This window comes from Budorcas taxicolor, chromosome 11 (genome assembly GCF_023091745.1).
Source record: "Budorcas taxicolor isolate Tak-1 chromosome 11, Takin1.1, whole genome shotgun sequence".
Lineage (NCBI taxonomy): Eukaryota > Metazoa > Chordata > Mammalia > Artiodactyla > Bovidae > Budorcas > Budorcas taxicolor.
Window position 1 is genome coordinate 90,433,021 of NC_068920.1, and position 14,161 is coordinate 90,447,181.

General features: G+C 44.2%; 1 protein-coding gene across 1 annotated transcript in view; it reads right to left on the reverse strand.

Annotated features, from left to right (window-relative positions):
* The window catches only part of LHCGR (luteinizing hormone/choriogonadotropin receptor), a 59,251-nt gene that overhangs the window by 15,865 nt on the left and 29,225 nt on the right, over positions 1 to 14,161 (reverse strand). Inside the window, exon 7 of the mRNA XM_052649278.1 lies at positions 4,867 to 4,935. Coding sequence (XP_052505238.1) covers positions 4,867 to 4,935 — 69 coding nt within the window. The remainder of the gene's footprint in view (positions 1 to 4,866; positions 4,936 to 14,161) is intronic.

Here is a 14,161-nt window from a genome sequence, read left to right on the forward strand (position 1 = left end):
CAGAAAATTGCCTCCTACCCCAGTCTGGGCTATGTGTCTGATCATCACTAGGTATGTGTGTTATAGGGAAAAAAGGGTCGAAGGCTACTGCTCTTAAGGAACCCAAGAGCTGCAATGGGAGTAGCCACCTGAGGGCTTCTGTTCCTTTTAGGGATCCCCTGGTAGCTCAGACGGGAAAGAATCTGCCTGTAATGCAGGAGACCCAAGTTCGATCCCTGGGTCAAGGAAGATCCCCTGGAGAACAGCTACCCACTCCAGTATTCTTGCCTGCAGAATCCTACAGCTTAGAGTAAACTTCTCAGGACCAGCTTGGCCTGGCCCCACTAAGCAGCTCCCATCTGGGCCCTGACGGTGGTGTCTCCAAGCAGAGGCCCTTCTGGAGGGACAAGGGAGCTGGGAAAGGAGTCCCTGGGCTCAGACTTGCCAGCTTACTTTGGATCACTTTCTTCCTACAAGAGAAGGGTGGTATTTCAAAGAACTTTCTGGAAAACCCTGGACAATGGGCACAGTGTACATTCATTTCTGGCATGATGATTTTGAACACGGGACATGATTCTTCTAGTAGCACTGTTACAGTGGTGAAGAAATATACCAACACCCTCTGCCCCTCCCTTGCAAGATTCTTTGTAATTAGGCAGCTCATCTCGTAGCTTTACAACTTCTTTATCATCTTTCTGCAAGACTCCACATCACCCTTGCCATTTAAAAACTGCAAAAGCCCCTGCATTTCACCCATTGATGGCTGTTTTCCATATGTTTCTACTAAGCATTTTCCTTGGGAAGCCTCAGCCCTTTCATCACAATGCACCTGTCCGTCTCACATCGTCCCATCCCCTGGGTATATTTCCACTTTCAAAGCGATGAGGTTGTCAGAGTCAATTGCTATTTAAAATCTAAATCAAAAGAAAATTTCCTTCCCAAACCTCCCTGGCTCTTCTTCCTGATTTGGTTTGTTTTAATTATGTTCAGTTGTGGTCATAAATCATTGAAACCAGGCTCTGTGAGCAAATAATCCTTGTGTCAGCCAGGTCAAATTAATTGTTCAAATTTTATGACAGCTTTTCGCATGTTTTATTAAAACTCGGATCTTTCTGTATAACAATAACTCTGCATTATGTAACTCGGCTAAAAAAAATCAAATTTATCTAGCACGTTTTCCCGCAGGTCCCTTTGGGAACTCTCCCGAGTGGCATGGCCATCTAGGCATGAGAGACACAGGCAGGCAGGATGACCTTTTGAGGTACAGTGGGAGAACCCCCAAATTCCAGCCAAGGCTTCCCTAATGGGGGTGCTCAGGGAATGGTAGGGAGGGACTCTGGGACCTCTGGCGGTATCTGAGGGCAACCTTCTGAGGTTGCTCCCCTCCACCGTATCTGCCTTAGTAAGCAGCATAGTTGAGGACTTTGCAGTCCTCTGATGTCATTGTTCTGGACAGCTCTGGACAGGCCTCTACAGAAGGAAGGGGTCAGAAATGGGGCCGGATTGTATAGTTGGAACATTTTGCCCAGTTCTTTTGAAGACTATTCCCTCTGCCCTGCTCAGACCCTTCAGTGGGTCTCCTTCCCCTCAGAAGAGAATTCAGACCCCTTCCCATGGCCCCTCCGTCCTGAAGCCTTGCTCCTGACACATCTCCACGATGATCTCATCCAGTGTCCCTCTTGCTGATGGCCCTGCAGTCACACCAGCCTCCTCCCAAGTCTTGGAGTTTATCGACTTCTTTTCCTGCTCAACTCAGGCCCTTTGCACATGCTGTGCCCTCTTTCTGTAATGTGCTTCCTCTCATGATTGCCAGGGCTGACCCCTTGTCATCCTTAAGGCTCAGCCTGGATATTATATCCTTGGTGAGGGCTGTCCCTGAGCACCTAACCTAGAGTCAGTCTCCTCGCTGTGGTCTCTCAGATCTCAGTAATGAGTCATTTCCTTCACGGTATTTATAACTGCCAACAATGAGTTCATTCATTTTTCGCCTTTTGGTCCATCTCTTCTGCTAGAAACTTCATGAGGGCAGGGACTGTTTCCACTGTACCGCTGCAGACCCAGCCCTTAACACCGTGCCTCACATATTGGTGATGCTCAATAGATGTGGTGTGTTGAATGAATAAATGAATGAAATAGGTTTGTGTTCTTGGCAAACTGATTTGTGATCTTGGTTTCCTCTTTCTTGAAACTATGAGGTATGGGGCATTCATACTAATGGGACTTTGGGACCTTTTTAAGTCCACACGCGTTTCAGTGCCTCTAAAGGGGCTGACCAGGACCTCCCTCCTTATGCCCTGCTTTCCCTCACCGCCCAAAGCTGCGCCCTGCTGGCTGCCTTCTCACCTCTGACTTTGCTCTGGCTTCTTTTCCTCATCTATTGCTTTCCCTTAATTTTATACTCAGTCCTCTTATTTTTCTTCCTTGTGCAGGTGACCAGGGCCACAAAGGACTTCACATATCCCCTCTCCTCAGGTACTTCTGACTTCTGTGTCTTCCCTGGTCTGCCCCTTCCCTCTGCCCTTCCAACCCTCTGCCCTTCCTGCTAACCCATCCACCAGCTTTCCCCGAGCAGCCCTCTCATGCTTTCTACCCCAGGACTTTCAAAGGCTTGTTTTCTGCAGCAGAGGGTCCAAATTCTTTACCCCAGCATTGAAGGTCCTTCCTGCTTTGTCCTTGATCCACATCTAGGACTTTTTAAGTGCTACTATTTTCTGTGCGAGGGGCACATCCCAAGCACCTTCCTCTGGGCTTTTCTTGTCCTCTGAACATAGCGCATTTTCCTTCTATCTCTGCTTGTCCAAGTTAAGCCCAGCTCAAGGTCTGCATCTCTCATGAGGCTTTCTCTAATTCCCTTCTCTTCTGCCTCTGAAATCCCAGAGGACTTTACCTCTCTCCGGCCAGGCGCCATACTTTGCCTTCTGTTTTAGGGACTACTTAGTGTACAGTTTACATACCATTTAGGAGTGTTTCTTTCTAGGCTGTAAACTCCTGCAGGGCAAACACCAGGGCTTAGTCATCTTCGTTTCATCTCAAAATATAGAAGGTTCCTTGAAACACAGCTGATGCCTGGCAAACACTTGTCAGTACCAGTATGAGGCATCTGGGAGTGCTGTGCCTGGAGAGGCTAGGCCTCTGATTTTAATTCAGCAGAAACAGATTCAACTGGCCAGAGTGAAACCTGCATTGAATTCAAGTCCACAAGAAAATGAGGGAAAATCTACTCCATGATAGGAAGGACAGCTTTTTAAAAAGCTGCCATTTCTTGAGCACTTAGAATGTGCCAGACCTGTGTTAAGTGCATGAAAACATAATCATATTTAGTATCATTCATTCATAATTAATGAACTATGTAATGTGACAAACAATAAGTGAGCACCTACTCTATGCTACGCACGTGCTAAGTACTGAGGATACAACAGAGAGCTTTTCATTTTGGTGGGGTATCCTCCAGACCTATTAGCAGCTCTACTTTATGGATGAAACACTATGGTTTAGAGTGGTTAATAACTTGCTCAAGATTAAGGTGATAAATGATGGAATTGGAGTTTCAGTCCCAGTTAGTGACTATTAGATCTGTTTTCATAGCCACCAAGCTACATACCATGGTATCAATATAATAGGGTCTTCAATTAATATTTATCATTAAAGTATGTAGTATACTATATATAGACTTATGCAGCATTAGCATCTCCAGGGAGCTTGGTAAAATTTCAGATTTTTAGGCCCCACCCTAGACCTACTGAATTACAATGTCCGGGGGAGGGGCCTGGGATCTGTGTGCCAACAATCTCCATGTTATTCTTATGTTTGTTACAGTTGGAGAAGCACTGGTGAAGACCATGGTTTATACACGAAAAGTGAGAGCGTCAGTCACTCAGTTGTGTCTGACTCTTTGCGACCCCATGGACTGTAGCCCGCCAGGCTTCTCTGTGCATGGGATTCTCCAGGCAAGAATACTGGAGTGGATGCCATTCCAACCCCAGGGATCTTCCTGACACAGGGATTGAACCTGGGTCTCCCACATTGCAGGCGGATTCTTTACCGTCTCAGCCACCAGGGGAACCCAAGTTTATACATATGACTTATTAATGATAAAAGCCTTTGCATCTGTTTGCTTTCCTCAACTTTGGCTTTAGTTGCGCCTTTCATGTGTTGTAAGGTTTTACTCTCGACAACTGTAAGGTGATGGTCATCTTACTTGGTACCTGTTATTGGTCAAGCAGCGCACCCCTCCCCGCCACCCCCGTACTGCAACCTTTGTGAATGAGCTACTTTTTTTAGGAAAGGGGCCACAGAAAGAAAGAGAGGCTGAGGACAATGAAGGAAGCAACAGGGATGCTTCTCTAGAGTTGAAGGCTGTTCACACTGGGCACCAGGGTAGGGTGTGGTGAAAATGCAGGGCTCCCTCACCTTGTGGAAAATGAGCTCCTTACCCACCCCTGCCCCCAGCCCCCACAGTAGGGAGATGGGATTCTGTATGGGCCTGTTGAGGCTGATTAGGCTGGTAAATGGCCTTATCCAACATCTTTGCAGTGGGCCCAGGAGGAAGAATTTCTCCACTGAAATCGTGCTGCCTCTAACACACCATCAAGCCAAGTGAGCGGACTAGAGAGGCGGGGCTGTGAGTCGGAGGAGCCTAAAGCAGGGTGTTGAATATTTCAGCAAACTGTCAACTTCAATGTATCCAGGCTGCATCTGTTTTTGATATCAGGGTGCTCTGGGGTTTCCAGTCAGCCAGTTGCCTAGTAACACGCATGCTACACTGAGGACCAGGCACTTGAAAGTTTATTTTTGTCCTGGGTTAGTTGCTGAAGATTGAATGTGATCTGGTAGCCAGAGTAATATTTCATTTTTATTCATGAGCTGGGGAAACAAGCACATACTTACAGGGAAATCAGCGTTGTCCCATTGAATGCATGACTTTGTATTTCTTCAAATCCATTTCCATATAGTTTTCTGAAGAGGGAGGAGAGAGATTTTAGAAAGGAAAGAAACACAGTTTGGAATCACACATTCTCCTTTCTGTGACATTTATTGCTAAGATAATTACTGGCATTTACAATATCTAGCTCAGTTTTTCTAACATTTTAGACCCTCAGGGCCTACTGAGATAAGACTCTTTCCTTGCTCTAGTTTACTTCCACCTCCGCCACCAGCACCACTACTAATTTGTTAAATGTTTATGCTGATGTTGATCAGCATAATGATCAATATCTGGCACTTAGTAAACACTTAATAAAATATATGCAAAAAATTCTGCATATATTTTATGATTTAATCCTCATCGTCATTCCCACTATTCTGTCAGAAACCTAAGCCTTCATGTTGCTGTGTAGCTTGCTTAAGATCAGAGAAAACAGTGGCAGAACTGAAACTGGAGGCTTGAGCCATCTAACACTTAAGTCTTCTCTCTGGTTGTCCAGGCCAGTGTGGGTGTATGTCTTTCCGGATCACTGAAAGCTGAGGGCAGAAGAAGGCTCCGGTACTGAGTTACTGTTTCTTTTTCTTAGATGAGTCCTTGGTGTTACTGATGCCATATTTTGTTCCACAACCAAGATTTCAGTGTCTGTGCATAGTTATTTAAGACCCCTTCGATAGTGAAATCAATTTAGTTGGGTGCAATCAGCATTTAACAAAATGAAATAGAACAAACCAGAAAATATTAGAGTACGTTGCATGTAATCAGGGTAGTACTGTTTATGACATTTTGTGCCACCATTGTTTATGTTATGTACATGAAAGTATATACATACATACATATATATTAGTCTGCCCAGACTAAGACTAAGACTAAGACTTAGTGCAAGTCTTAGTTCTAAGATGCCTTAGAACACAGATGCTGGGAAATGTTAGAGCCAGAAAAGAACTGGGAGAGGAGCAAGGCGCATCCTTTCGCTTTACAAAGAAGGAACGAGGCTCAGAGAAGAAAGTGGCCTGTCTAAAGTCCACAGTTGGTAGAAATGAGACCAGAACACACTTTGACTGGGGCTGCTTCTAGCACATCACTTTTGCTGGTTGATGAGCCTTTTCTTCCCTGAAATATCCACATGGCCCGTCTTCTTCCTCCTATAGAGCTATGTTTAATGTTGTGTTCTTGGTGTGGCCTCTCCTGACTGCCCTATTTACCACCCTTCCCTTCCCCAGCATTCCAGCATTCTCCCTCTCCCTTCTCTGATTTACTTTATCAGCATCTGACCCATGATTATATTCTTGTCTACCTCTCCCAGCAGAATGAAACCTTTATGAGAACAAGAATTCAAATTTTTCTGTTCATTACAGGATTACCTGTATGTAGAACAGTGCCTGGGACCTGGGAGGATTACAGTGTATATATGTTACATGAATTGAACGGACAAATGGTAATGTATAAGATGAATTTCTTAGTGTGAACCGTAGCCAAGCAAGTTTGAAAGCCACAGTCTCAAATGGAAATGTTTGAGTATGTTCTCCATAAACAATGACTTAAGACTCAAGTAAGAAAGGGCTGTGATGTAAAATTAAGCTTCTGCATCTGGCAAGATGCTCTCTTTGCTTTTCAGTGTTGCTGGCAGCTGCATGGGCTGTGTCAGGGACAGCCTGGAAGGGGTGACATGACAAACAGTCTCCACCAACTCCTCAGGTGGCTGCTGTCTGCAAGGTTTCCCTAGCCTTTGTTAAATAAAACTAGCACAGGATTTCACTTCATTGTATCTGTCTGTATCTATCTGTGTTTGTATATGTATGTATATAGTGTGTGTGTGGAGGTGGGGAGGGTCCCTTCCTTTCCATCAACACAGCTGAAACAAACCAGCATATAATATAGGTGGGACTCAGTGTTGAAGCATGGTATTTAAGACTGAAATTCAGAAAATATAGAGATTACAAAATAATGAGTTCAGAGATTGCAGGGGATCATATTTAATTCATTTTGTAAACCTCCCAGATCTCTCATAATGCTATTATCTAGCAGGAGCTCAGTCAGCAGGCTGGTGGCAGCAGTAGCCTTGTCCTTCCACAGGAGAAAGAGCCTCGCCTGGCTGCCTCTGCTCTCACAGGCATTCTTCTATGTTTACAGTTTCACACACGCGCTCTTCACTGTATTCGGTAATGGATTATTGGATGCCATTTCTCAATAGTTTCCCTTAACCATTTATATTGTAGAATCTGAGGGGATTGATATTTAGATTATGTCTGTTGTCTTGTGCAATTACACACAACCTTCTTACCTCCTCCACACAATCCCACTAGAATCCTCTTTTTATTTTACACTTAGAATATTGTTCTTTGTCACCCGCTTGTCATCTTAGGGGCTGAATGCCTTTATAATAATCTCTTTTAGATGCAGAAATCATATCTGTCTCTTCTCTGAACTTTTGAAATTGGAGTCTAGTCTACTGTTCGTCAAATCAGTCTCCTCCATCCACTGACTCAGCATCATCTGGAGTTGCTGGCCAGAAATGCAGACTCAGACCTCCTGACGAGGTGCCCTGCAGACCTAGAGTCAGAACCTGGCCGTGGTAGCCAGTAACAGGCACATTTTTTGGAAATGCATGTTATTTTGTCATGAGTTACTTTCCTTTTTAACAAGTAATTATTTTTAGGCTGCACTGGGTCTTCGTTGCTGCGCACAGGCTTCCTCTAGGTGCAGCCAGTGGGGGCTGCTCTCTAGCTGTGGTGCACGGGCTTCTCGTCACAGTGGCTTCTCTTGTGGAGCACAGGCATGCGGGCTTCAGTAGCTTTGGCGCCTGGGCTCTAGAGCACAGGCTCAATAGTTGTGGTGCACAGAATTAGTTGCTTCGCGGCATGTGGGATCTTCCCAGGTCGGGGATTGAACCCATGTCTCCAGCATTGGCAGGCGAATTCTTAACCACTGTGCCACCAGAGAAGTCTGCAAAGGCTCTTTCACAGCAAGCTCTCCCAGTGAGCTTTGGGCATGCTGCTTTGCGACCTCTTGCCCTAGGCTATATGTGATAGGGTGCTGCAGCTGTCATTGTTTTCATGGTGCAAATCAGATGGTCTGTTGGACAACACTAAGTCCAGAGTCTGGTCCTGCCTTCTTAGTGGTGGAGCTCCATTGTAGGAAAGGTAGTCCCTACTCTGCTTGCAAAGCAAAGCTGCCAGCGCTTGTCTGAATGCCCAGTCCTCACCACTGTTATATGATACCCTGATCCTACTTTTGATACATCTTAGATCTTCCAGTTGACTTTTTTGTGGGGCCTACAGTGCCATTGCTCTAAGCACAGCCTTGCAGGTAAGTCTGCAAGCCCTGAACCCAAGCCTTCCCCAGGCTCAAATCCTAGCTCTACTCCTTATGAACTGAGTTTCTTTAGGCAAGTTACTTAACCTCTCGGCATCTCAACTTCCTGATCTGAAAATAGGGATGATAATAATAGTCTTGAGCTCAAAAGACTGTTGTATAGATTAAAACAGTATACATACATCAAGTGCTTAGAACTAGGTTCTGGAACAAAGTAAATGCTTAGTGTGTTGCTCTTATGATGATTACTATTATCATATTTAACAGTGGCTTCCAGATCTCTGGCAGAACAGAGGGAAAGACGCCCCTTTCCATGCTCTGAACAGCCTGTCCTGAAATGCAGTGACCTGTTAAATTGAACTGTCATTCTCCTCTCCTGAGGTGGGGGCCTTTCTTCTCCTGGATGGAGTAGGTCAGCTCAAAGACCTGGGCTGCTCCAAATGTACTCACTCCATGGGGGCCCTCAACCACCTCTGGTCTATATTGGCATCGTTGCATTTTTGTATTAGAACATTTTCCCTGTCTTAAAAAAAAATTTTTTTTTTATACTCTGGGTTCTGCTTCTTCCAACTTTCCAAATAATCAGGCTCACTATTTCCTTTTCAGCTGCTGTTCTTCAGCTCTGTTCTTAACATTTGCAGACAATAGAATGTGCTGCCTCGTTTTGATTAAATGAGTGGAGAAATTACAGATGTGAGTGGGAAACCTCATGCTGTCAGCCTGCAGAATGCTTTAAATGCCCTTTAAAACATCTGGAGAGTCACTTCAGATCGCTTTTCTCCAAAACATCATGGTGTCAGAATTAAATGAGGAGGGCTTCCTTTGCCTTGAGGATGCTGTCACAGGCATAGAAATGAATTTTTCTCTCTCTTCTATTACAATAACTGCACCTTACTTTAAAGCATTGTCTAGGTTCTCTATTCAAATGTCAGAAATTGTGACTCAGAGAGAGTGGCACCTTTTTATTTAAAATAAGATTCGGGCTTTAGAACTTCATCACAGATGACACTCTAATTCTGAATGCTGCCTTATAGCAAACCCCAACTATTTCTGGGGCTTTAAAAGTATTTCTGGGGTTATAATAGCAGTCTCAAACATTCTGCCATAGTTCCCACTCAGATCATGTAGCCAACTTGTTTTTGAATGATTTCAAAGAAGAAAGCTTAGTTTAGGTTTATAGATGGTCAGGGTCTCAAAGAGCATCCCCACTGAATGGGGAAGTATCACATACCTTAGGATCTGGGGTCCTCCCATGTCTTCATTGAGGGCACAAGATATGTAAGATCCATATCCTTGCATGCTTAGTCACTGAGTCATGTCTGGCTCTGCAATCCCATAGACTGTAGCCTGCCAGGCTCCTCTGTCCAAGGAACTTCCCAGGCAAGAATACTGGAGTGGGTTGCTACTTCCTCCCCCATCCATGTCCTTGAGAGGATCATAATCTCAGTGAGTGAAAACATGAAGTAATGAAAGAATAATACAAACCAGGAGACATTCCCTGTGAGCATGTGTGGTGTGCAGAAATGAGAAGTCTTGGAGAAGTTCTCTGGGGTTAGAGAAGTCAGAGAGGCTGCATGGTGGACTCAGACCTTGTGGAATCAGTAACACACTCTTCTAGAAAATCTGCCCTGTGGTAGTATATCTGTAAGCAAATTTTAATCAAATGCCCATGCAAACACCATCCTAAAAAAGAGGGATCCTAAAATCACCCCTTTCTTCTTATGACACTTTGCTGAAATCCTTTTATATCTGAATACTTCTTCATGCATGAAGATGCTGCTTCAGTGGGTGCCCTGGCAGTGGTTGTGTGGATAACTGTCTGGTCACTGGTAGGTGCCGCCATGACCCTGGTTTTGGGTGTTCATCAGAACTCCCCCATATTTGTGGGACTCACATTCTCTGTAGCAAGGAATTCCTCTCTCTGATATGAGCACACCTCTTGTTTTTCAGCACTACTGAGTTTTTATGTTTCCCTCCACTACAGCCAAGTTCGTGCCAGCTTACCATATGCAACAATAAAAAGGTGACATGCATTCAAAATAATAATGAGAGCAATGGAGAACAATACATTGAATAACATTTTTGAAAAATCCATGTTTCGTAGTGATACTTAGAGAGAAAGAGAGGAGAATGAAGAAAAAGAGAAACCTTTTTTATACAGAAAAGTGCTGGCTGATAAATGTAAAGGAGTGATACATTTAAAATTACCATCTTATAGCTCTCTATAATAACTGAATAATGAATGAATGCTGAAACCACTGGGTGAAAGGTTGTTGGCTAATGGATTGTCACACAAAGTCAAAGTATCCCATGATGTTTTGCTGAATTATGACAAAGGGAGAAACATGCCCTTACAATGAAGAGATCTGGCAGTATCTCTGCAGCCAAACGGCCAAGGAGTGGCGTCGCGTGACATGATGCACCTCCTGGTCTGATGCAGAGGGAGACATTTAACATCTAATCAGGACCATATAGTTGGAGGAGTCCAGACAACTGGCCTAAGCCCTCAAAGGAATTTGTGTTTTGCAGAGCAGAGGAAGACAGGAGGGCAGTTCCCAGGGGGTGAGGTTGGGAGGACTAAGGGACATAACAGCATAAAAGCTATGGATAATGTTTGAATTCTGAGTTTTAAAAAAATCTGTCAAAGACATTTTCATTAGAACACAGACTGTAAGTTGGATGATGTCATTAAATCCATGTTGATTTTCTTAGGTGTAATGGTGTTGTAGTTCCAGAGAATGTTTCTGTTTAGGGAAGTACATGCTGAAGTATTTGGGTAGGAAGTATCATGTCTACAAACTTCTTTTGGATGGTTTGGCAAAAGTGAAATATGTTGTGTATATTTACACATACAGAGACGGAGTGGATGTGGCAAGATGATGATAGTAGGTGAAACTAGGTAAGGTGTGCAAGGGTGTTCAGAGTGCTGTTCTTTCCTTCCATCAGTGGAAAGACAAATGAAAAGTGATTCTATTTGCCAGTTAAATTTTTCAAAACAAACAAAAAAGTATTTAAAAAGAGATGATGAGACACGTTTTCATGATGGTCTGAAATAATCGGCTTGCTGAATATGAGCTTTTAAGTGGTGATACAGTGTGGTTGACACAATGTGACTGAACTGAATTTGCACAAGGAGGTATGAATAGTACCATTGGAAAGTTTGTTGCGGGTCTGTGACTTGGCTTAAACTGGGTGGACTTAGAGGCAGGACTAATGTCCAGGCTTTCTACTTCAGGGCCAACAGTCTCCCCACTGCGGCTCGTCACGGGTGCAGCCAGGGCTCTTGTCCTCCTTTGCTGGGCCACCCTTCTCTGAAGGGTCTTAGAGAATTGATTGCCATGACCTTTCCTTCTCTGTGAGGAGTTCAGATGTGAATCAAGGTCGACTCCTTTTTTGAGCCTGGTATGACAAGTCATTTAGAACATTGTAAAGGTGGCGCAGCCAAATCCTGCTCATTCAGGGTGGGGGGCATTTCAGGGTAGCCTCTTGAGGAGATTTAATGAAAAGCCAAATGGCTTTAAAGGGACATAAGAGCATAATGCATAGTTTTAGCATTAGCCCCACTGAGCTTCTCCAGCATCAAGTGAAGTGTTTTGTTTTCATTAAAAGAGCTCACAGTTGGTAAAGATCTGGGCGGGGGAAGGGCAGGAAAGCTTCCATAAAAACCGAAATCTCAACTACTACTAATAATGAGAAGAGAAGGCTTGCCTTCATTATTTTCTAATTAGAGAGTTGAACTTTATAGCTGAGGAAATAAGGTTTTCCTCTTTGAATGTAATACCCTTTTCCAGCGGGGTGCTCCACATGATCCTTCATGTACAGAAAGGCCCATTCAGCTGAGAATAAGTGCCAAGCAAATGACTAATCACTCCCTTCCAGATGAAGGGCCAAGGGTGAGGAGGGAGATGGAGGCACAATCCCTCATGGGCTCCCTGGGAGAGACAGAGCCGCAGTCCTCGTTAACTTCAGAAGTGGGGCAATTATGCCCTGCTGGTAGGCACTGTTGTTCTTAAAATCATAACTAAAATAAGTTAATGGCCCCTAATAAAAACACTGTGCAGCTCTGTGTACAAGATGCTGAAATGTGACGTGTGAGAAGAAATCATTGGTTTCCCCTTGGGTTTGGTGGCGCGGCCCCATCGTGTGAGCTCATAGACCCCCATGGCTTATCTCAACATTCATTTTCTTGTTGGTCTTCTTCCACATCTTCGCTCTTCCTTCCCTTCTCGTTGCCCTCCTCTCCCATGGCTGCGCTTATATCTGGGAGGGGTACTTGCTACTGTTTTCCTGATTACTTTCAGATTTAGGTCAGAATCAAAGGAAGTCTAGGCTCTTTGTGATCTTTGAATAAAAGCTCTTCTACTGAGTGGTTTCTTCTTAATACTTTTTTTCAGGGTTATTTTTAAGCTGTTAGCCCCTTAACCCTGCATTGAAAACCCTCTGCAATCTGGTGTTTCCTCCACCCCCAGCATTCATCTCAATGTCTTTTCCAACTGCCAATGGATATGCCTCATCCTCTTTTCCTCCTTCCCACCGCCATGCTTTTGCTCATGTTCACTTGGAATGTTCACCCCCTTCTTGTCAGTATATAGTGAAGTGTAGTGTAGTGAAGTTGCTCAGTTGTGTCCGACTCTTTGCGATCCCGTGAACTGTAGCCCACAAGGCTCCTCCGTCCATGGGATTCTCCAGGCAAGAGTACTGGAGTGGAGTGCCATTTCCTTCTCCAGGGGATCTTCCTGACCCAGGGATCGAACCCAGGTCTCCCGCATCGTAGGCAGACGCTTTAACCTCTGAGCCACCAGGGAAGCCCCTAATGGTACCACATTAACGGTTATGACCATCACTCTGGAGCCAAGACTGTCTGAGACTGAAGTTTGACCTGGGCTGAATTGCTTAACTTCTCAGTGTCTTGGTTTCCTCATCTAAACATGGGGTGGACAGTCTCTACCTTGTAGGGTTGCAAGATTTAAATGAGTTTTACAGAAAGTACTTTAAAACAGTGTAGGCACTTAGTAAGTGCTATATAAATATTAGCCACTTTTATCATATTTACTCATACACGTGTTACTGATTCTGCAAGGTCTCACTCAGGTCTGCAGCCTGACTTCTACAGCCCAAGAGAACCTCTCAAAGACTTCTCATTTCTGTGTACCGCACACTCGCAGTGAATGTCTACTGGCTTGTATTATTCCTTCGTGTTTTTTCCCATTGAGATTGTGAGCTTCCCAAAGACATGGATCTTATATGTCTTTTGTGTCCTTGGTAAAGACATAGAAAGACCCCAAATCCCAAGGCATGCAGTGCTCTGTAAATGCCCTGTTTCTGACAGGGGACATGATGAATGAGTAGTTCTTGATCCATAGGTGATGGTGAGTCAGAAAGGCTTATGAACAGCTAGAAGAGCTACAGTACCTGAGGGAAGTGGAGGAGCAGAAAGACTGTAGAGAAGTTTTTCTAGGATCTAGTCTCCTTTCTGATGTGTAAGAGACGTAAGGTAAGAATTTGAGTTGTCTTGAAACTATTTTTGGTTGCCGCTCTGTATTCTTTTGATTGCAGCACTCTTGAGTCCAGGCTATACTGGCTACAGCTTTGTAACATGATAACCGTATGTGTTGAATTATACTTACACACAGTAAAATTACTAATCAAGTGCAGTGCGCCATTGATACCAATTTCTAGAATCCATTGTATAAAAGACAATCCTCTGAGATGGTCTCTTGTTTCACAACTAGCTCCTCATCTCTGGGTCATCAGTACATGCTCTCTCTTTCTTTAAGGACATTTAAAGTCACTGATTGTCTTATCATGATCCTGCCATGGAATGTAACCAAAGCAGAATGAGTGAGAGGATGTGGATGTGGGAGCAGAATTGAACAGGGGTCACCGGGCTTTGGAGATAAATGAGACATGGTGCCCAGGATTCTGCCTCTGAATGGTGGAGCAAAG